Source organism: Cyrtonyx montezumae, unplaced genomic scaffold (genome assembly GCF_038088225.1).
Source record: "Cyrtonyx montezumae isolate F1298 unplaced genomic scaffold, pur_monq_1.0 scaffold_2, whole genome shotgun sequence".
Taxonomy (NCBI): domain Eukaryota; kingdom Metazoa; phylum Chordata; class Aves; order Galliformes; family Odontophoridae; genus Cyrtonyx; species Cyrtonyx montezumae.
The window spans coordinates 26,914,828-26,938,162 of NW_027071936.1; the positions used below are offsets into that span (position 1 = coordinate 26,914,828).

A 23,335-nucleotide genomic window follows, 5' to 3' on the forward strand; every position below is an offset into this window, starting at 1 on the left:
TGTTTTTTTTTTCTTCTTGTTTTTTATTCTCCTGTCTTTGCTGGATTGTTCTACAATATCGTGTTTCTCTTTGGTTGCTTTTGTCACACTGCTGGGGGTTTGCTCATGCAGTTTGTGAGGTCTGTTCCTAGCTGGCTGTTTTCTGGGTTGGGGGTTGGCACTGCTTCTAGTAAAGATAGACAAAAGAAAGTTGTAAATTGTTCTTGATATCTTCTATGAAATAAGAAAGCCCCAAATAGCCTGGAGATGTGGGTATTTGATGTGTATAAGGAAGCACAGACTGAAGCTGCATTCTTTGCCTTCTGGGGATTATATCTAGTTCTCCCCTTCATATTTCTAGCCAGTATTGAAGTGCTTAATGGAGGAGATCAGGTAGTTTTCCCATTTTAAGGAACTGGACAGCAATCAACAAAGACAGAATGGGGGGCTGGGAGTGGAGACTAGCACTGTCCGGCTCCAGCCTTGAACATTCAATGGCTCCAACCATTTGGCCACACTGACTGCACTCAGTCTTCCTTTCCTCCCTGGAGAAGCTGGAAATGGATGTTGGAAGCATTTGCTGTGATGAGTTGGCACCAGCCTTCGTCTGTAGGATGCGCCTTTAACCCTTCTGCAGGCTGGGAGTGGAAGAAAGGTTTTCCTCCTACTCTATCCCAATAGAAAAGATGCAGAATTCTTTGCTGTTTAATTTATTGTCACTGTATGCAGAGAAAGCAGGGGAAAGAGAGCAGTATTTCTGTATTTGTATTCCAATCACAAGTTTTCCAAGATTTTTAGACCAACCAATATTTTTAAGCTTGTCAGAACTAAACTAATATTTGTGAGCATGAAAAGATTAGGGGAATGGACACAGTGTTAATGGGAGGAATGTTTGTTGTCACTATCTTTAACCTGAGGTTTTGTTTGCTACTAATATTGTTCTTGAGATCAGAGGCTAGATGTAATTTGGATTAAGGGAGAGAAGAAATAGTGAGCTGTGTTTGCATGCTGCAAATGAATGCAGTAATGCTGCTTCATATCTTAATGGGAAAAGTGGCACCCTGATTTAGAAGAACACTTAAGAGTGTGCTTCTCTTTAGGGAGCAACAGTCATATAAGACCTATTAACTTGAATGGGGTTCAGTCTGTACCCATTCCAGAGGTAGGTTTATATATATAGATAGATAGATAGATATTTCTTCAGAATCAAAATGAATGGTGGGAATATTAAGTACTGTGAAATTACAAACACAGAGGCATTTCTCCAAACCAGCAGGAAACCTTTTCCCCTGGCATGCTGTGTTTGCCTTTGGGAACAGTAAGTCAGGTGTTTGGCTAGGCAGACCAAATCCTGCAGAGAGCTTGTAAAAATAATTATCTCTACATTTTCAGCTTTTTTGTTTTGCTGCACTTAAATACACACTTAAATTTCACTCTGAAAATTCTGAGCCAGAAAAACGTTTCTCTGCGAAAATTGCATATAATGCCTAATTAAAAACATTATCCCATAGTTTTCTTTGAAAAGTGCACCTACTACCATCGTGTTTCTAAATGTAACAGAGCTCAACAAGTCTCTAGCAGCCAAGATGATGCGTAATTTAAAGGCTATTTCAGCATTTGATTAAGCACACTGTGGTAACTGCAAGCCCGTGCCCTGCAGGCATGACAAGAGGCAATTATGTTCTGAGGTCAAAAGCAAGAAGGGAGAAAAAGGACAAGATTTTGATGACTTAATTCTCAAGCTCATGAAATTAGCAGAAACAAAGTTCTGAATCGTCCAGATAAAATCCTGTGGCACTCTGTGGCTGTTTCTTCCTCTGATCTGACTTCACCTTGTTTAAGCTCAGGAGTGGTGTTTTCCAGTGAATGGCCACTCTTACAAAGATCAAGTTGGCATGGTTAAAAAGAGTATTTTTCAAAATTTTTAGGTTCAGCTGTCCTCATTTAGATTAATATCTGCACATAGGATCCTGCAGAAGGGCACCTGTTTTCCGAAGTCGTGGGCAGCCGTCAGCTCTTCTCGACTTCCAGCCAACAATTAGGTCACTTATTAAGGAGATTAAATAAGGAGCTCAGTGAGAGACTGCAAAAATAGGGAGCTGCTCAAAGGAGAGGGAAGTGTATTAATGAACTAATACAATCGTTCTGTGTATTTCACAGATGAGCTTTTCTCTATCTTATTTCATAGCAAGAAGCAAATAATAGTAATGATAATAACTGACTCCACACAGGAAAAGCAGTAAAAATGATAAAGTAAGATTACCATATATGGGTACAGTGTCGACAAATGTGTTCACAAAGGAGATAAACAGCCAGCCTCTAATGTCTTTTGGGAGTGTTTATTGCAGGTATCAGGATAGGAAAAAAAAGTCACGTAGAGCAGCTCAATTGATGGAGGGTGGCAGGATGGAAAAGACACCATTGCTTCTTCCTATCATAATGTTTTATGCTCTTCAGTTACTCCTAGTTCCTGATCCAAACAAAGTTTGTCCAGGGTGTCACATTTATTTTATGCCATACATACAGAAAATAACTGTTGACTCTGTGATACCACAGTGAAGTTACTGTAAGTGAAAGCTGTCCTTCTGATGGCAAGTGACCGAGTGACTGTGAGAACCAAAAGTGTGAATTCCAGTACAGAGTGAGTCACATCCAGAAACGTTTGCATCTGTTCAGGTGTTCTTTAATGGGAAATAGAATGCAAGAGTTTTTTTCTTTCTTTTTTTTTTTTTCTTTCCTTTTCTGGAGATATTTCACTGGATTGTTATTCATGCTTTTTTTTAGTAGATCAATGCCATAAAGTCTCTTGTACATATAGAATGTTCAAGAAATATGCTCTAACATCTTGCACAGAAATGTGTGTAACAGCTTTTATTAAACCTCTGTATTTTCCTATTCACTGTAATCCTGCACTAGGAGCCTGAAGCATTACATCTTCCTTATTGATAGGCTTTCTGTGTGATTAAGATGCTGTCTTAGCTCACAGATAAACTTCTATTTTAATAAAACCGTATTGCTGGTAGCAGCTTCTAATGTACTATTTCCACATAACATGAGAATTAAGATTAGGTGCATATTTACAGGATTTCTGTTGACAAATACACCAGGTTTGGACAAGTTAATTCCCAGTCAGTTAATTTCTCTGACTTTTAAACAGGGTTTTCCTCAGACATCATGTTTAGAGTTTACCTGCCTTGACAATATAGAAAAGATATAGCAAAAATGCCTAGGAATTAGCAGCAAAATGTATTTTCTGAAGCATATGGGTCAGAGGTTTGAGTTTTATTTTCTGTAGCAGCAACTGCAAAAGTAAAACATTTTTAGCATCTATCTTTGCAGTTACTGTAGCCAGTAGACACATCCACCATCCAAATATTGAAGCAAGTGGCTCTGTCTCCCAACCTTTTCTTTTGCATAAAACATAAATGACCATTGGCCTACTGAAGAAAAGTGTCCAAATTACCCAAGAAAGTGACCAAAGCGTAGCCCCAAACTGCTAATCTTGACTTTATAGACATCATTTTGCTATTTTTTTGGCAATTAATGAGAGTCATCTAAGCACATGGCAGTAGGAGGGAGTGCACTTGGCTTCAGCATTCTGCCAAAAACTGCTAGAAACCACCTGTCTCCTATACTGCCAATCTGCCAGGTTTAGTGCAGAAGAGTATCAAAAAAAGAGCTCTCTGCAGTCCTTTCCAAAACCAGCATAACATCTGAAATTTTCTGGTCAGCGATGGGCCTGTGAGCACTGAAGCTGATAGAGGGAAATAAAACTTCCCTGTTGCCATCAAGCCCGATGTTTGACGTAGCAGGGGGCTGCTAAGGACTTCTCCAAAGAGATCCTTTCAAGCAAACCTGAAACCTCACTGCATTATCTGAATGTCTGGCTAACATTTCTGGGCTTCGACAACACTGACTTTCTGACGGGCACTTTTCTTTATTCAAATCTCATCTACACCTCCACATCCTATTCTTCTTCTGCACACCTCACAGCTATTTGGGAACATGAAGCCAAAGGTAAAAATGAGGTATTGCATCCTAGGGGTCTGTGCTTGTTCTCCTGCCCTCTCTGAAACAAGAGAATCTGGTTGCATGAAGGGTTTACTGCATTAAGCAGATGCATGGTGCAATAGGAGACTAGGGCAAAACTGTTAGTCTAATCGTAGGGAAGAAGCACATCTTACATGATACAAACCCTAGAGCTGTGGTAATTGGAGAAGCTGTTATTGAAGAATTAATGTATGTCTGTCTCAGGAGTTTGGCAGTTAGTGCACAACCCTAGCACATCACTGGGATCTACTTTCAGAGTAATCCCTGCAAATTTACAGAAATGGAAATGTTTCTCTGTCCAGTAATGCATATCTAAATGAGACAATTGACAATAATAGAATGCTGGACAGAAGTTAATGCAATGTGTTGGATTGCTGCCTGTAGACAAACAGACAGAGACTGCCTTGGTACTGCTAAGGGCTATACAGAGGAATATCAGTGTGCTCTTTTTCCATGAAGAAACGTGGAGTGTGTGCACCACGTGGAAGTTTTATGGGGAAAGACAGCCGTCCATGGGAAGGATTTTTTGTTCTGAGGAGTGTGTTGTGGTGTTTCTGTAATAGGGTTGAGGTGGAATTGAGTTGTTGAGGACGTTTAGTGTTGGATGGCACCTGGATCTGTGACAGTCTGAGTTAAACCTTTCTCTTGATTGTTCAGTGACCATTACATAAATACAGGTTTATATGTGATATAGAGTTTTGTGACTGGAGCAAGCATAGTACAACATTGAGCCAGAATAGCATATTGTCCCTACAGCTGGAAACCTCTGTGGGCTTTTCATCCTTGAGGAATAAGGATGCATAGTTGGCTCTTATTTCAGCTCATGGCCAACATACTGAGCTAGAAAACAAATAGTTGGATCCTGGTTGTTACTGTGGGTTTCCTGTGAAATCTTTTGAAGCCACATAACCCTTCTATGGCCCTAACAAGAGCAACAACATCTAACTACTCCACATAGATATTTGCAGGATTATCATGTTTACTGGTATGTTGGAGATCTTTGGATCAAAGAGACTGTGGAGATGGGAAATATTATTGCTTCTTGTCATGCGAGTTTGCTTGCTAATATTTCGGGCTTTGTTTTCAAGTTATCTCAAAGCACATTCCTTTTCTAATCAGCAACCTGTTTCATTTAAAACAATTAAGATTTCTCAAGGCTGTTTGAATGAACTTCACAAGTGTGTGGCAGTCTCAGACATTCAGACATATCCAAAGCAAAGCTGAGACTTCAATCACCGAGTTCCACATGTATTGGCATTTCCGTGGAAAACATCACTGCAGGGCTCAAACTTTGGGATGGTTGCCAGCACCCACAGGCCTGCCCCTGGCACACTGTACGCCATGGTGAAAGGCATTAGGCATGTGTTTTCTAAGGACTAGGGGCAACGCAGATGTCATTACATGCAGTCACACTGAGCAGGTGGGATCCTGGTGCTTGGATTGCTCATTGGCAGAAAATGTCTCCCAGCTGATCAGCTAAAACACAGGAATGTAATTTTATAGATCAAAGTCAACTAGCTTTTCACCTGGTGAGTGGAAGTAATACCAGCTCTGTAGTTGCTAGTTACCTCCACCAATAGGGGATTTCTACAGCCCTTTACAAATTTACAAAAGGGATCATTTGCTTTTTTAGTGATGAGAAAATCAAGTAGCAGAGCAGAGAAGCAATTTCTCCAGGCCTTCATTTCAGCAAGCCGTATCTGAAGGATACCGAAGCAGATCTCAGTATGGCATATGGATAAAAAGTGCTGCTAAAATCATTCTGCTTTTAATCCTTGTCTCATTGTGGAATAGTAAATGTTTACTGTGTTTCTGTGTTAATCCTTGCAGCTTTCAGCCGTGCCCCAGTCCCCATGGCTGTGGTCCGAAGGGAACTGTCCTGTGAGAGTTACCCCATAGAGCTTCGCTGCCCGGGAACAGATGTTATCATGATTGAAAGTGCCAACTACGGGAGGACTGATGATAAAATCTGTGACTCTGATCCTGCTCAGATGGAGAATATCCGCTGTTATCTGCCAGATGCCTATAAGATTATGACTCAAAGGTATAGTATTTAATATTCTTTGTTTGCTAGCTGTTGTGGTTTTTTTTTAATCCAGCATGTACACATCAGTTTGTTTGTATGTTTGCATGAGAAAATGCAGGTACTTAGTCTCTATGTATGTGCACAGAATTACAGCTGTCGTTGATGAACTGTGATTTACCAGAGCGGGCTAGGATCACACAATATAAATAACATTTGCAATAAGTACTGCTAATCAGCTGTCTTGATATATGCTGAGTCTCAATTTTACCTCTGAAATACCTAAATATCAATGCTCTTTTTGAAAATATAAATGAAGCCTTTCTCAAATGCTCCTTCTTTCTTTGATTCTCTGCTTATGCAGATAACCAGTAATCTCCTTTAAGTGATAAATATTTTGTTTTCTCAATAACATTGTCATTCTTCAAAATACAAAGAAAAGTCTTCGTCATTCTTCAAGTTGCCAGGCTGTTTTGGACAGGATCTGAATTCGCAGTCATGTGTTCATCCAGGATTGTTGTTTTTGCAGTTGACTTGCTAACTTTCTGTATAATTACCATTGCTGCTAAATGCTAATGCTGCATCTGGAAATGTAAACTGAGGTATGCTCCACATGGACCGCTTCTTGTGGTGCAGAGCCAGGGCCAAACAGATTATTCCAACCTGTAGGTATCCTCGTTCTGGAACGGCTTGAACTGTCGCTGAATTCTTCCCAATATTTTTTGGCATATGAATTGGCGTGGGAAGGATTTGTAAGTCTCAGCTCTTGACATTTAATCACATTCCGTGTGCTTTTCTTAATATAACCACACATTAATAATTATTCAGTATATTTTACTGTTAATTAAATAGTAATAAAAATGAGTGTTTTAGGATATTAATAATAGTATCAACATAGGCAAAGTGTTACTAATTGAAGACATGGCAACAGTGTTTGTATGGTGACCTAATGGCTAAAGCAGTACAAAATTTTAATGGAGCATCTTGCTATTGTTTGCTGTAAGATGCTTTGTTCTAAAAATGGAGTTGCATAAGGAACAGAAAAGAAAGTGTGGATTTCATTTGTATTTGACATGTTAATGGATGTTTCTGAGCTCCCTTCAGAATTGTTCCATGTCAAGGGTTTAGATTCCAAGTTGCTGCAGAAGGCTCCTATAAGCTTGTTTCCCTTGGCACTTCTATAAGTTGGACCTCCCTACCTAGCTGCTTGAAGTCGTTTTTGTAGGGTTGTGCAGGTTGCTTTTTCAAAACAAGTGTGAGGGTAACAGTGTGACATCATCCAGTCCCTTGGATTCAGCATGGTTTTAGTGGAATTACTGTAATTCTCCTGTTCGAGTTGTTAGTGGCTTCGAGCAGAAACCCTTAATCCTCTCCACATCAGCAGAATAAAACCATGTCATCCCCTTTGTGGGCCATTACAAAGTATTAATATTTTTTTATATATGTGGTAGCATCCTCCAGACACTGGCTTCCTAGCCACATGCAGAACTCTGCAATCTCCTGGTCAGTTCCCAGGTGAAGCAGACTGTAATAAAAATTAGCCTCTCGGTCAGAGAGGGCATGTAATCATGTTGTGTGATGAAAATTCACGTTGGTTGCATGGTTCCTGATACTGTCACTGCAGGCTTGAACTGCTTAGCAGAGAGTTAGCAGGGAAGCACTTGTCTAAGGCAAAGCATCTTTTTTGCCATCTGAGCAGAGAGGAATTACTATGGAGGGTGGTCACTGAGGGGGACATTTCTTGTCAGGGAAATGGGAATCCCTGCTGACTGAATATTAAAATCCATGCTTGATTCTGTGTGTCAGTGAGGAGCCTCAGGAAAGGGCGATAGCTCTCTCAGTTTAAGATATTTGATGATCAATTCTCATGAAGTGTGCAATCATGTTATTAATTGGGTACTTCTGAGTTTCTTGAAAGTAAATATGACCTGATTCTAGTTAAAAGGCAGGTTAAAAAGGGGGGAAATACTCCACTTTGCATTTTTATGTCGTTCTGCTTTCTCTTTTAATCTCCCACAATTCAAAGACTTGAGTAAAAATTAAAAATAAAACTACTAAAATGGAATGCATTCTTAAGATGTGAACCAGCCTGCCAGTTCACAGCTCAGATGCCGTCTTGTAGCAGAGCATCTGAAAACAGCAGTGGGAAAGGAAAACCCTGACAGCCTAGTCATTGTGGCACTGATGATGGCATTTTCTTCTCAGAGCCTCTACCTGCAAAATTAATCAGTTCAGCAGTATTTGGGCAGTTTTGCAGATGAATGCAGGTTTTAATACAGTAAACTTGTCTTTGCTAATACCATGGAGTGGTGGAAGCAGCTGCTGGGAACTAAAGATCCTCGTGGCAGTGTAACCTGCGTGGTAATCGGAGCTGTCTGCATATGGAAAGAAAAACTGTATGCACAGTGCTTGCTTATTATGCATTGATTAATTATCACATTCATAAATACACAGTCCCCTTGTAGTCTTTTTAATAAGTTGTCTAACTGCTAGCAGTTTTTAATCAGAAACACTGTACGGCCAACTTTATATGCATTATGGCATGGCTGCAGGGAGGGGGAGACTGAAAGGTGGGGAGAGAAGCGTGTGTCGGAGGGACAGAGATGTTAGTATGTGAGCCAAGGCTGCGAGTGAGCAGATTTATGGCAGATATTAGCGACTGCTCCCCCAAGGACCACCCCCTCCCCCCAAAATTGAGCTGGCATGTTCCTTTCTTCTGTATGTTTATTTAAATTAATTTTGCAGACGAGTACATCGGGTTATTTTGAAAGGGAAAGGCATAAATCTGATGGTGTGTTTGTGGAGCCCCCTGAACAGTTATGACACAAAGAGTTTTCACTGCAAGAGTTGCCCTGAAAATCTCTAAAATCTGCAGAGTATTGCTGTAAGTAAAGAAAGTTTAAACAGCTTGTTTTTATAGGAAATTAAATCTTTGTGGCCTATTTTGTTTTCAAACTTGCTGGCTCTTCCTTCAAGCATTAGAGAAGCAGCTACCCATAAATGCTCAGAAAGAGTGCTTTATGGATTGAAGATTTTCTAATATAATTAGAGAGAAATGTACTTCATAGCATGTTTACTTTGGAGAAATGTCTTTTTGAGGGCTGCAGCAAACAATTAAATTCTAACCATACCCACCGTAAGCTGAGCATATCGTGCCATGGGAGACTTCACCACGTCTGCCCTTGAGCAGCCGTGCCACAAAATTAACATATCATCCATTTAAGCAGCCTGAGTCCTCCACAAACAATAGGGAAAAGCAAACTCCTATTCCCATAAGAACTGTCTTGCATTTATAAATGTTAACACTGCCATTTGCTCTATTAAAACAAACAAACAAAAAAAAAAGCCACACAAATTCTGCATACCTCTTTTTGCATGCTGGTGATTTCTCTGTAGTTGGTGGAGCAAGTTACCTGCTGGCCATAACACACAAGTAGAAGGCTTCAACTAAGGCAAGGGATTTAAACATTCATTTGCCTCCTTGACTCAGACACGCGTGCCAGCATGTGCTTCTTTTTAGGCACGTGCTTGAGTGTTTTGTTGAACAAAGATCTGCCCGTGTACTTTCTGGGTTAAAGCCAATGGAATGATGGATGGACCAGACTTGCATGTATGTTCGCAGAAGCGCACGCTCTTGATGCCTCCTTTGTTTTTAACTTTGTAATTTGAAACAGACCATTTTACTGAGCTCATTATCCTTTCCTGTAGGTTTTAGCCTTGAATGTTGAAATGGGGGAGAAAGGCTGAGTATGCGCACAGACACACATGCATTCAAAACAATGGCAGTTTTTGCCTTAAAGACAAGATGAAGGCTTTCTTTTGCTTTCCAGATATGAGGAGTAAAAAGATTCTTCTCTACCCCAGCAATTGTCAAGTGCTCTTAAGTTGGAGGAAGGAGCGGAAGGAGGGAATAATGAGACAAAACCAGCAGGCGTAACAGAAGAGCCAGGGGAGAAATGTTCACAGGTCTTAACATCTGTTCTCAAAATCAAAGCAAAATTCCTTCTGAGTTTTCAAAAATGTGAAAGTAGAAAATATGGAAAGCTCTTGCAGGGAAGCTCTCTTGTAGCTCTGAGAAACTCAGAGAGCTCTGTATGCAAAGGGAATCACTTGCACAAGTCTTCGCTCATTTTGCACAGGTCGTGCATTTTGTCCAGACAGAGTGCTGCAGAACTCTTCCATGCCAGTGTGGGCACTTCAGACTTAGAGATGCTCACTGAAAGCTATTTGGCTTCTTCCTCTCTCCTGAAGGAAGCACTGGGCTCATCTTGCCTTCCATCAAGGTACTCTGATGTGAAGCAGGATCTTGGCATCACACTTCTGCTCATCTCCTCTGGTGGCTGAGCAAGAGAGAGAATTTCTTGTAGCTGGGCTGCAATTGGGTACCTGAGCTTAGTGTCTTTTAGGTTCAGGTCCAATCTGCGTGGTTGGTCCCAGTGGTTTTGGTGTTGGCATCACTGATGAAGCTTGTAAGTCAAGACCTTAAAAAAAAAAAAAAAAAAAGAGTTAAATTAAGAACATAAGAGTGTTGTTAGGCTCTGCCCAATGGCCTGTATCTTGTATGTAAGGAGGGGTGTTTAATAATTTCCCTGATAGTTGGAAGACTGCTGGCAGGCACTTTGTACAGGGTGGAGCAGAGGAAGGAAATTGCATGAAACAGCTTGCATCATATTGCAAAGATTTTTCATCTCCTGAAGGGCTGTTTTGTTAATGTTTTTGGTTGATGACCTGAAAAATGCAGGAGTCTGAAACGAGTGTCATTATTATTGTAATAATATTGTATCTCATAGCATGCTGTTATTGATGCTATCAGCACCTGTGATTTCCAAGACATCTCAAATGCTAGTGATCTGCTCTTGTGTCAGGAAATAAAGAGGCTGGGTTATCTGTATTTTACAGATAGGGTAATTCACGTTAATCATTCTTAAAGTGGCTGCTGGTTTTGATCATACCAATTTGGGGCTGTTCTCCTAGAATCTTTTATGTAAAGTAGCTTGTTCTGTTGAATGTAGAGAAGATGTGTGAAATGAGGAGAGCTGCAGACCTAGAGGCTCGGCCGTGTGCCATAATTACAGGGCCATAGGTAGGACTGAACAAGTAGACTTCAGCTGAATTGCAGCACGCTTGTGTCACGCCCTGAAAAATTGATGGCATGCTTCTCAGAAAACAGCATCCTGCTTAGACGTTGTCATCACCTCTGAATCAGATACTGAATGCCCCATTTGATAGGAACCCCTCTGCTCCCCCCTGCATCCCGAGTACATTTTGTGAAGACTGCCAAGTTATTACTCATTTTTCTAAATTTGATATCACACAGATGGCTTGGGAAGTGCATCTCTGAAGAACTGAGATGCTGTAGTGGGAAGCTAGGCTTTTCTCTTTCTGGGAAGCACAAGTCTGGCGCTTTGAGATCACCAAATGAAAAGCATCAATATAGAAAAATATTAACGTTTTGGTTAAACAGTGGTTTCTGTAACCAGCAGAAATGATCAGGGAGTACTAAAGCTCACATTCCCCAGATTCTGATTTTTAATCCTAGAAAACAAACCTTGGTTAAGCAATCTATTTTCTTGCTGTGCAGAAAGATAGATTAAAACGAACCAAAGTCTACTAATCTCATCTGCACCATGACCCTGGGACAAGGGCACGTACACCATTACTAAGAGGAAAAAAAAAAAAGAAAAAAAGAAATCAAGTGCTAGTGGAACAGTGTGCACTGAACTGTTGAATCGCTCTAAAAAAGATCGCTACTTCCCAGCTTGTACAGTCTTAATTTATCCTACCTCTTCCTTTCCTGAAAATACTGTCAGACCAAGCGGGAGTAAATTCTGCAAACGACAGCCCCCTGGAATTGCCCTGGTACCCCATTAAATCAGGGCTTGTCAGCCCCGGCATCTCTGCTGATTGCAGCTGCCATGGAAACAGATGAGGAGAAGGTAGTAGTTTCTGAAGGTAATAAGGTTCCAAACTGTGGAAGGCTCTGTAGATCAAAAATAATGCACTAGGCTTCCCCAGATACCAATCGGTAGCCATGGCCAGCTATAAAACACCCCACTTAAAAAATAAATAAATAAGTAGGTGGTTGTGTTCTGCAGCAGCTGCTGGGTTTTGGTCACTGTTAAGACCAAATGTGCTCCCATTTGGGGAAATCCAGGTTCAAGCTGAGAAAGCAGCAGGCAACTGGCAGCCTCTGTGGCCAAAGAAAAGGCCTCTTTGAAGTGTGCAGGCTGGAGGGAAAGCCCTGAATTGGCTCTGCTTCCTCCTTCTGCTGTCATTCTTTGGTTTTCTCTGTGTAGAACACAGCTTGCTGGCTCTCCCCTGACGCAGCCATCCCCAAGCCTGGTACACAGTGTGCCGGGTGGGCTGTAGGTGCTCTCCCTCTGCAATCCCTTCAGAAAAGGTTCTGCCTGTACCTATTTCTGGGCAGCATTGGCAGTCTGCAGACCTACTTTTCCCTGCAGAAACTTATCAGTTGTTCCTTTTTGGAAGTTGGAAGAATTCATTATTGCTGTCTTGTAAGGCTGTTTCAGTTTGCCAGCTTTTTAATTTTCTGATTGTTCTCCCCACCATCCACTGGCCTTAGCAACAAATAGAACACATGGGATAATCTCTTGGGATAGGTCACGTCTTGAAGTGGCCTCAGAACTGCCGCATGCATGAGGTACTGGAAGCCACACAAGGAAATCTGGGGTGATTATTCCATCCATTACCTTGCTGGTGTGAAAATGGTCAGTTCCAGCCTGTCAGAGAGGAGGGACTGGCTAACTTGTGGCAGCCTGCTGCAGGTACCTTTTGCCAGTGGGAGAAAACCTATGTGAAATGTGCTCATCATCTGTTTTTCCTAAACATTTGAGGCTTGTTGAGAACAGCTACTAATTTGCACCCAGGGAGGAACTGTTGAGCAGAGATGGAGATGTTGCTGACAGTGGAGTCTGCCAGTTGAAACGTGTATCGCATTCATTACCACATTGCAGGAGGTGGGTACAAGCACACAGAAAGCCTTCTTGCTGCTGTAAGGAGGGTGATGCAATGTGTTGCTGCTCTAGGCCCTCAGATACTCTTCTCTGCTATTGGTGAAACAGGTTTTGTATTCCATGAAACAGATTTTGTACCATTATCTGAAATGCCCTAAGTGCAAAATCTGAATTCAGGCATCTGCATCCTGACTGTGGCACCTGCTGCATGTTCCATAAGTTGCTGAAGTGGTGAGTGTAGAGATGCTTCTGTTCAGTTTTTGCTCATCTTTAGCCTTCCTCAATGTGATGACCTTATGAGGCCGTCTCAGGGCTTGGTCTTCAGATGCTTGATCTTTTTGTCACAAAGATTAAGTAGATTGCACAACGTTGTGTAAGGTTTATTCAGGCTAAATGAACTTAGACTTTCTTAAAATAGCAAAGAAATAACTTTGAGGAGAAAGATGCATGAGTGTTCCTTCTCCATTTAGACTTCTGGCTAGGAGTAATCACAGAATTGTAGGGGTTGGAAGGGACCTCTAGAGGTCATCTAGTCCAACCCCAATGGCTAAATGGCTGTGAGGTGCAATGGCTTTCAAATAATGCATCTATATCAGATTTTGATTTGTTTGGTGATTTAGTTGTTCTTCTGTTTTTTGGTGTTTTTTTCGTTGTGGTTGGTTGGTTATTTTGTTTGCTCTTTTGTTGTTGTTGCTTTTTTGTACAGAAGAGACCAGTTACTATATTCCTGAGGTCAAAATTGGGTTTATACGCAATGGATTGTCTATTCGGGATTCGGCTTTTATTCAGCAGATGTCTTGACTGCATCATATCTTGACTGTTCGGAGCTTTAACTGTTTCCCATTCTCAAATATGTGAAACCAGCAATCCCTCACCCCCCTGTATTTGTATGCCTGGGATTTCTTTACTTCTCTGCAGGACTACAGATGCTTTCTGCAGACCTCACTCTCATCTCCACACACCGGCAGTTTGGCAGTCACCACGTGATTTTACATCTTGTATGATTGCTCTGCTGATCCCAAATGCTTGTGTAGCTTCAGTGTGTTTGCCTAGGCTTCCAGATGCTGCATGATGATGAGAAACCACACAGGCAAAAGACGGGTGTTAAGAACAGATCCCTCGCTTGCCAGCGTCAAAAATACAGTCTGGTTCTTGAATCACCAGTTCAACGTGGTTCTGCAATTTAAGTGTGAGTTTTGCTAGTGGGATGAACTGAAGTTTATTTCAATCTCTTTGGAGAAAAGAGGGAATGAAAGGCTTTTATTGGAAGCAGTGACCCAAGAAAAGTTTTTGCTGCCATTATGATTCAGGAGAAGGATTTTTATGTATCAGTAAGTAGAGCGTATGAGGTGCCATGCCGCATCTGTGATGGAAAAGAAGGGCAGGCTGTGGGATTTATGATTGGAGCCATCTTCGATGCATTATGCATAAGATAATGCATTGGTGTCAGTTATATACAGTAGAAGCCTTAATTCAGCTGGAGTCCTGCTGACATCGTAAACTGGGAGACAGCATGTAGTTTATGGGCAGTAGTAGAGCCTCCGGACTGAGTTACGGCCGCAGCATTCAGTCTGATACCAAGTGTTGCAGTTGGTAGTAGGCAGTATATTACGTGCTTTTACTCAGAGTAGGACTGGTGACAAAGAAGGAAGAACTTTATTGCAGAGACGCGGTGAGGAATGGAAGATGGAGTTATGGGCAAGAGAAATGTACAGAACTATTAAACTAATGTGAGGGCAGAAGGGGGGAGGATTTGCAGCTGGCTGGAAGCAATGCCGGAATGGGAAGTTTCCTCCTGCAGTTGCTGCTCTGCCTTGGTGGCCTGTCCTGAAAGGCCAAGTCCTGCTTGCCTGGGGGCAGGACATGGCATTGCTTTGTGGGCAGGACAGGTCTCTGCCACCCACAGGTCTCCTTTCATTCCAATCCCTTGTCATTAGACAGGAGCTCTAACCTCAGTGCCCAAGACCTTTTCATCTTCTGTCTGGGTTTTCTTTGTTAGCATTAGCTGTAATTGCTGGATATTCTTGATGTCCAGACCCTTTCTGAATCTCATTAGGTCTTTGGACATAACTTCTAGAAGCTCTAACTCCAGCAGGCTAACAATTGATTGTGTGAAAAAAAGATAGCTTTTTGTCAGATTTTAGTATCATCATCATCCCCTTCATGTCACATCCTCTGCCTGTGAAGGCAGAGGGATCCAGGCTACCATTTCCATTCATTAGCTTCTATGCATTTGTCGTGTTGCTTCTAATGTATCAGCTCTCCAAAGGAGAAAGTTGTGATCTCCCATATCCTTCTTATAGGAGCTGTTCAGGGTTTTGTCATGAGTATGTGAAGGTTGCTGTTGTTTATCTCTGAATGCCCTCTAATTCTGCAGTGCCACGTATGAGACAAGATGAGCTGTACTGTACACAGCGTTCCAGTTCAGGCTGCATCATCCACCTATGTAAAGGCAAAATGTTATTTTTATTATCTGCACTCTTTTTACTTATTATCCTCTGTGAACCGTACTCAAATGATGACGGTTTTATTTATTTTAATCACAACTTTAAGGACAGAGGGAGGGGCCTCTTTGGAAAGTCTGCTTCCTCTCTCCCTTTCTCGAGGTTGCTTTGAATGATACAGAATGTCCCATTTGACTTCGTATTACAAGCCACAGAAATATAATTACAGTCCTCCTCAAAATGCTTGTTCTGGCCCTGAAAAATGGTTAGCTCTTTCGGTCACATGGAACAGACTGTTCCAATTAAGCCTTTACAGTGGTGCCAAGCTAGCACTGATAAGGGAGAAGGGGAATGAACCAACTGAAACAAAACAAACACCTTTAGTCCTCAGTGCAAATACTGGAGTAAAGTATAAAAGCAACTGTTAGATTGGTTACTACAGGGAAACCAGTGCTTGCTGCAGGTGTCTGGGGTCTGAGCTATGCACGAGAGCTCTGCCCTGCTGGCAAGGATGCTGGTAGACTAGGAGGTGCAGTCAAGCTAATCCATGAAGTAATCTTCCCATGGGTGCTTGAGAGGTAACCATACAAAAGCAAGTGCTGGAGTTCTCTCTGCTGGCATTTGCAGAAGCAGGGGAGAAATATTTTGAGATCCCTCAGAAATGTGCCTGTGTCACAAGTTCTCCTTGTCACCCTTCCCAATTACTGACAGGGTTGCGATAACTGAACACAGGCATCTCATATTCAAGACACCTCAACAAAAATACCCAGAAACCCCAACTACATATACACAAAGAATGTAGGTCACCTTCAATGCAGTGGATTAGACTGAGTTCTGGAAAATCGATTTCAGTTGATTAGCTGCACTTGTAGCTAGATGTAAAGAGTTAAAGCCAGGCACCTAACAATGCAAACTAAGGCCAGTTGTATCAGACTGGAATCCAGCAAACAGGTAGGTGCTTGTGTAAAGCCGTGTGTGAGAGGAGCTGTCTGAAGTCAGTGCAGAAATGCTCCTTGCAAGCTCTGCAAATTTAATTTTCATTGTCTGGATGGCATCCAAGCAGCGATGGTAATGAGTACCTGAAAGCTGAGGGGACCTAAGGGTGACGAGGCAGACACCCATTTCTTCATGAACCTTGTGAGCAGCTTTGCAAGCCCTGGGTGGACAGCATCTTATTGATGTCACTTTCCCCTTTTCCACTCTCTGCAGCCTTCTATACCCAGCCATGGCTGAAGTGAAACAGAAGCTGTAAGTTCTTGCCCATGGTGTGCCCCTAAGGTGTATTTTCTCAGGAGCCTTATAGTGGGAGAACTTTGGGAGGACCTGTGTGTTTGTGCTGGTGTTGGGAATGGGAAGCGAACTCCTTTATGTCTTAACAATCTTTCTCAGTAGCTTACATTTTAAGAGTTAAAACACTTCAAAGCACCCATTGCAGCCAGGAGCCCGACTCCCACTGAACTGGCATGAGTCCCAGCTTCTTGCTGTCCAGAAATTTCTTTTGGAAATGGAAGTTCACTCTTAAGTGGCTCTACTGCCTTTTAATATTTCACTCATGATCTAATTTGGATCTTAAGTACACCAATTTGGAAACAGCCTGCCTGACGTCAAGCTCTGAGTTGTTAAACTCGTATGGTTTAATAAGATTAGCTTGCTGCGGTTCTGATACAGTCTTCGGTGAAATCTCATTCAAATTAAGAATCAGTCAGAGGGGAAGCAGCCTCAAGCATAAAGCGGGAGTGAGGTGGTGCCAAAAATCAGGGCTCTGAGAGGCTCCGTCATCTCACCCTTCGGTGAGAGCAGAATCCTTTAATTGCCAAATTAATGCACCAAGGGGAAAAAGCATAATTAAGTAATTAAAAACAAATATACCCCTTTTTCAGCTGTCATCTTTGGAGATGTACACAGATATGCACACTTAGAAACCATTATATAGTGCAAAGGCTTTACTTTTGAGACTCCAGTATATATATTAAAATATGTGCGAAGTGAGTTCATTTTTACATGTCCGCTTGAATTATCAGGAATAATTCACAAAGTAGAGCATGGCCACTAAAGTGAATGAATAAATAAGTGATTCTGTGGAGTGTTCCTGCCAAGTCTGTGTTTTGGGGCTCTTCTGCGTGAAAGAATTAATTCATGTTTTTTAATCACGTTAGTTTCTTCCAGTGTATCGTTGCATTTTAGGAACTGAACATCTCCACCACGAATTTCATTTCTTCAGTGTTGGTATGGGAAGTCCTGATTGCGTAGCTCATTTTGACCCAAGGTTGCATCTTAATCCCCTCCTCCCAGGGGGATACCCTCAAGTTTGGCAAGTACCGTGCGGCTGTCAAATGTGTACCATATTGATAACACGTACATGGAATTACGGTCCTTTTGGTCCTGATTTGAATTCTGAGCATGTCGGGCGTTTTTTATTCTTTCTTGAAGAAGAAAATTCTCAGCAGAGTTTCCATGCATAATTTCATCTGACTATTTCAGCAGAGTAAGGCATCTGTGTAACAGGAATGTGAAATCAAGAGCCCGTTACTTTTAGAATATCGCAAGTTTTATTTAAGGTGTTATAGGAAGGAGGCGGTGCTATGGCTTTGGTCACAACCCACTGTTGCTCAGCTAGAAGTGGAACAAAGCAGCAGTAGCTGCAGTGGTAATTTAAAGGCATGTTTAACAGTGACAACAAAAATGTCTGCAGTGTTCAGTCCTGAGCACAAGGCTTGCAGGTAAATGTTGAGTAGTCTTTGAGATCACTGCTTGTGGCAGTAGCCACTGTCTGCTGATGATTACCCTGAAACTGGTTCAGGGGAGGACTTAACTGAAACAAAATGATGCTGAGATGTTTTGACCACACAGCAAAGTAGAAGATTTTGAGAGACTGAAACCTCTCAAAATTATGAGAAGAAGAAGCAGAAATATGTCATTTGTACCAGTGATGAAAGTCTAGTCCTCACTTCGGTGGCAGTTAAAAGCATGCCTATATGCAAGCTGGTCTTCTGCTGAAGTTTGCTGCCATACAGCGTAGCCTGGGTGTCTCCATGTGGATGAAATTGTTGGTGCAGAAATGGTTAATTTGCTTACAAAGCAAGGAAGTAGAGAGTAATTTTTCTTTCTGTAGGCTGGCGGCAGTATACAAGATCTAGTTTGGTTGCATTTAATTATTTCTTCTCTGCTTTTGTCTTTTCCAGATGGCTGTTGCCAAAATAGACAATATACAGTATGATGTTTTAAATATAATTATATAAAGACTTCTAATATGACTGCATATATGTAAGAGGAATGTACATATGAAAGAAGTACAGCAATGTGCACAGAAAAATAGCAAATGGCAGCCTTTCCCTTATACAAGGAGTAGATTTGATTCAAAGTGAGGAAGGAAAGCAGAAGCAGCACGTCTCTGTAGAGGAGAATTAAAACTGGTATCAACATTCAGAAGGCCCCCAGGGTGCTACAGCATGTTGGCAAATCCAGACTGTTCTGTTGTAGATATCTTTCAGTGATGTGCAGGTCATCTGTTTTTTGTCCAAACCGTGAAGCAAGCAAGAAAGGTGCAGTGCCCTGGATGTCTGTGAAACTTGTGCTACTTCATCACATGTAACACTGAAAAATTGCTGTCTTAACATCACACGCAGATGTCATGACTTTCTGCTCAGCACCTCCAAACTTTAATGACTAATAACCTATAGATTGACACACTGACCATATATCCTTGTTTTGCCTGTGGTGTACGACACTGGTTTGCTGGTGGGGTCCAAGGAAGCTGGTTTCATAACATACTCAAGAATTTAGCCTTTGGCTTTAAACAGTTTAAAGTTTTTCATCTTATCCAAGCTTTTTGTTGTTATCTTATTATCAGGCTTGGAGAAAGCTGTAACTCTTTCTTTAATGTTTTCTATGTTCTCCAGACTTTAGATCTGCTAGATTCCTTCTTTGTTGCTAGGAGCTTCTGAGAGTCCTTTTGCTCCCGGGTGATGACCATGTTTCCTTTGAAAGCGTTGCAAATTTCCGATTAATCCTTATATATTTTTAATGTGGTTGCAGGGACTTTCATTAGACAGTGTGGAGGCTTCTCCCGAACTGCTTCAGATGAGCTGAACTTGTCAGCTGTAGTTAGAGCACTTTGATTTGCTAATGCTGAGGAGCAACGCTGTTCAATACAGACCTTGTACTGCTTCAGCAGCAAATGCAGTCTGTGGGTTTAGTGCTGTTATGTGCCAGGGAGGTCTGTTTCCATTTTCGGTCATTTCCTGTTGCCTGTCTTATAATGAAAATTGGACAGGTAGGCTACCTTTGCATCCAGATCTGGCACCATGCAGGCAATCCCTATCTTGGTGGGTATGCCACGCAGCTGGAAAAGAAGGGTATTAGTTGCATGGTCAGCTGGTACACAATCACATTAATATTTTACAAGGCTTTTGTTTTGTGACAGCATTTGCTCCCTTTGATCCTTCCAGCACCTTGGGAGGCAGGACTGCTGAGTTTTGCAGGGGCATGCATGTGGCTCTATATGGCCAGCAGCAGTAGGTAAATCCACCTTTGTAGTCCTGGCCTTGGGCTGTGCTACGAGATACTGAAAGCCTTGAGGTGGGGGCCATTCCTGCTGTTTTAGTTCAGCTTTGAGTAAGTGGTCATGCTTCACTGAGGCTCTGAATATTTTGAAATGGCATGAAAAAGTAATCAGGGCAGCAGAGCAGGATGGAAAGCTCAAGAGTCTATGTACAGAGAGAAAAAGTACTTGAATGTATGGCCTGAGAAGTGTTTGCAGTGCTCATGAATGTTTCTCACCGTGCTTTTTGAGCATCAAGAGCCTGATCCCAATTCTGACAGGTCTGGGATATTTTTTAAGAATTTTTTTTTTTTTTCCACTGGTGGCTCAGTTTAACCAGGAAAGTTTCCTGAGTGTCAGTGGTTACTGTTGTAAGCAAATACTTGCAGGATCCAGCCTATTGCTTCTGAAGGTCTCTTTCTGCAAATTTTGGGAGCCCACAGAGTGGACAGAGGATGAAAATGGAGAGAGAAATGAGGAACATCTCAGAGTAAAACCTCAATTTGAGAAACTGACTCATTTCATCATATAGTAAATTCATTCATCATATACAGCGAGGAAGTTGATTTATGATTGTTAACTGTATTGAACTGATGAACACAGCTTCTTGAAATGTAGTGGCAGAAATGAAGGCTTCTCCAGACACTAATAGATTAGACCACTTCAAACAATTTAATTATTTATCCTGTAGAAATAGGATAGAGTATTTCTAGAGTGATGTGTGTATTACTTTAGATATCGTTCAGTATACGTGTGATTAAGGTTTTGTTTCTAATTTCTACCAAGCATGGAGTGGTGGAGGTTTGAGAAAGGACCTTGCCTTTGATGTAAGAATTTTTAATTTGGGAGATTTCCTGGGGAAAAAAAAAATCCGTCTGATTTGAGCTAGTATTCTGTTCCTTTGTTTCCCATAAACTTATCAACTTCTATCTGTTACGGAAGTAAAGGAGGAAGAAGGGGTCCTATTAATGGTGCAGTATGTCTGCATTGAAACCTAGTATCATGCATATGCACTACTCTTTTTATTGCTGTAATATGCAGATCTACTGATGTCCCATCTTGATAGTTGCTGTGTATACCTAATTCCCCACCTGGAGACCTCATAACATCAGTGGGGTTTTCTTTATACATGATCACTGTCACCCAGTCATGTCATCTCCAAAGGAAATGACTGTGCTGTAAGTGACTCGTCCTTAAGTGCCATCCTAACCAGAAAGAGAAGGAAATAATTAAGACGACATGAATTATGTAAAGCAGACTTGAATGAAGAGTGACAGAAGGGTTGGCTTTGACAGCTGGATGTTAAATGAAATTTGTTTCTGTTGTTACAGATGCATAGACTGTTTTTAAATGTATAATTTATTTAGATTTATTTAAGGGGTAGAGGAAAGAAACAAGAAATCCCTGATGCAGAGAATTGAAATAATGAGTTGTTATACACACATAAATAGTCATTACAAAATATTTTATTGGTCTATTTTTGCTGTATTTATAAGGGCATGTTAGGACTCTTGAGTCTGCATTCTGCATGCACACAGACACGCTATGTTTTACCCAGCAATCCTTATTGCGTGCTTAATTGAGTTAATAATATAAGAAAGCAAACACTCCTTCTCTAGATTGGTTCTGCTGAGAGGTTGAATTCACCCTGAATGGCTGTATCTCAGACTTCTCTTTCTTTACTCAGACCTTCAAGGAGGCTGATGCTGTAGGCATGGCAGAGCTTTCTACTTACAGTCACAGGAACTTGCTATGAAGGCAAAATCTCTACAAAGAAGTATTAATTTACGTTCCAGGGGTGGGGCAAGAGGGCCATTTCCAGAGAAAGTCTTCACATTGACTGGGGTATGACAGATCCTCTGGTTAAAACCATATAGTTAGTGCTTTGTCAGCATCTAGCATGCTGCAGACCAAGTATTTATGCAGTGAAGGGAGGAATGGTTTCTTCTGTCTTGTCCAGGACTCATGTACTATTTGCTAATGAATTTTCTGCTTACTGTGTATGCAAATACATGCTATCCACTATAAATTTTAATCCTTTATCATGATTTTGGAAACCTAGAATATTCAGCATCCTCTACTGATTTCATGGAGAGTTAACTAGAGCAGCCCTTAGGACTAAAATAGTCCAAAAGCAGGCATTTGTGGTGTAATTTGCCTGCGGGGCAAATTCTTCCCTCCTCTTCTCTCTGATCCCTGCTCTCACTAAGTTAGTGGGTTTCACCAGATATAATATTACACGTCATGTTATTCTCTGTTCTCTTTTTCTGGCTAAATTCCTAATATTGTGTTACAGTTCGTGAGTACCCTTTGGGGCAAGCAGCAGAGGCTTCTGTTGACTTGCACAGTGTTTTTGCTTTTCATGGTGCAAACACATTTTTGGTCTTTTAATGCTTATATGCTGATTTAATGTAGAGAGATCTCTGTTTTTCTGCCCATCTGTGGCATTTACTTTTCTGTAAGTTGCTTAAAATGAACTGATGCTGCTGATCCTTCTGCTTCTGCCAATCCATTTAGTTGCAGATGTACTTGATGCCTCTGATCGCTGTTGACAGCGAGACTGTATGATAGTCTGCATCTCTGGGTGATCACTTAATTGTCTCCATGACACCCACAATAATATGGTCTGAAATTTGTCACTTCAGTCATGAAAATTATAAAACATGTGGTTTGCTTGCAGATATGTTGTGTCACACTTTCAGAGAATTCAAAACTCAGTTTCTTCATTTTCTAGTTTCCTCTTCTTCTGTTTTCCTATTGTTCTTAGTAAAATGGAGCATGTTTGCAATTTGCTAGACGCGCTATTCAAAGTAATGCTAAGGTGAGAAACTCTGGTCACTTTTTCAAAGCAGACACACTGCTAGCATGTTCTTCACAGAAGAAAAAGGGCTCATTCCCAAACTCTCCGCTTCTCGTTCTGATTCCACCCAGAAACATGCAGTGTATGGATCACTGTGATACAGCCCATTGCCTTATTTATTTATTTTTTTACAGGAAGGCATATATCTCCTCACATCAAAAACTGAGATGCAATAGCAACGTTTCTTTGCTGTGTGCACCTGTATTGACTGTGTAAGTGACAGAGTGAGAATTTCAGCGGGGCAGTGGGTGGTGAGAGGCATTGTCAAAGCCTCTGGCATTTCTGAAGGTTCATATCATTTTCTCTCTCATGTACTTTTTTGGAAACAACTTGAAGAAAACAGACTTCTCCTCAGTTGAGATTTGCAGTAGATTCTGTTTAAACAAGCACCATTGCTTATTCAGATTGTCCTGTGCTGAAATGGCTGCATGTCCACATCTGTGCTTAGATATAGAGAATCAATTG

General features: G+C 41.3%; 1 protein-coding gene across 1 annotated transcript in view; it reads left to right on the top strand.

Moving 5' to 3' along the window:
- Positions 1 to 23,335, top strand: part of ADGRL3 (adhesion G protein-coupled receptor L3) — a 287,009-nt gene that overhangs the window by 28,833 nt on the left and 234,841 nt on the right. Inside the window, exon 2 of the mRNA XM_065736696.1 lies at positions 5,860 to 6,073. Within this exon, the coding sequence (XP_065592768.1) occupies positions 5,883 to 6,073 (191 nt within the window). The 5' untranslated portion in view covers positions 5,860 to 5,882. The remainder of the gene's footprint in view (positions 1 to 5,859; positions 6,074 to 23,335) is intronic.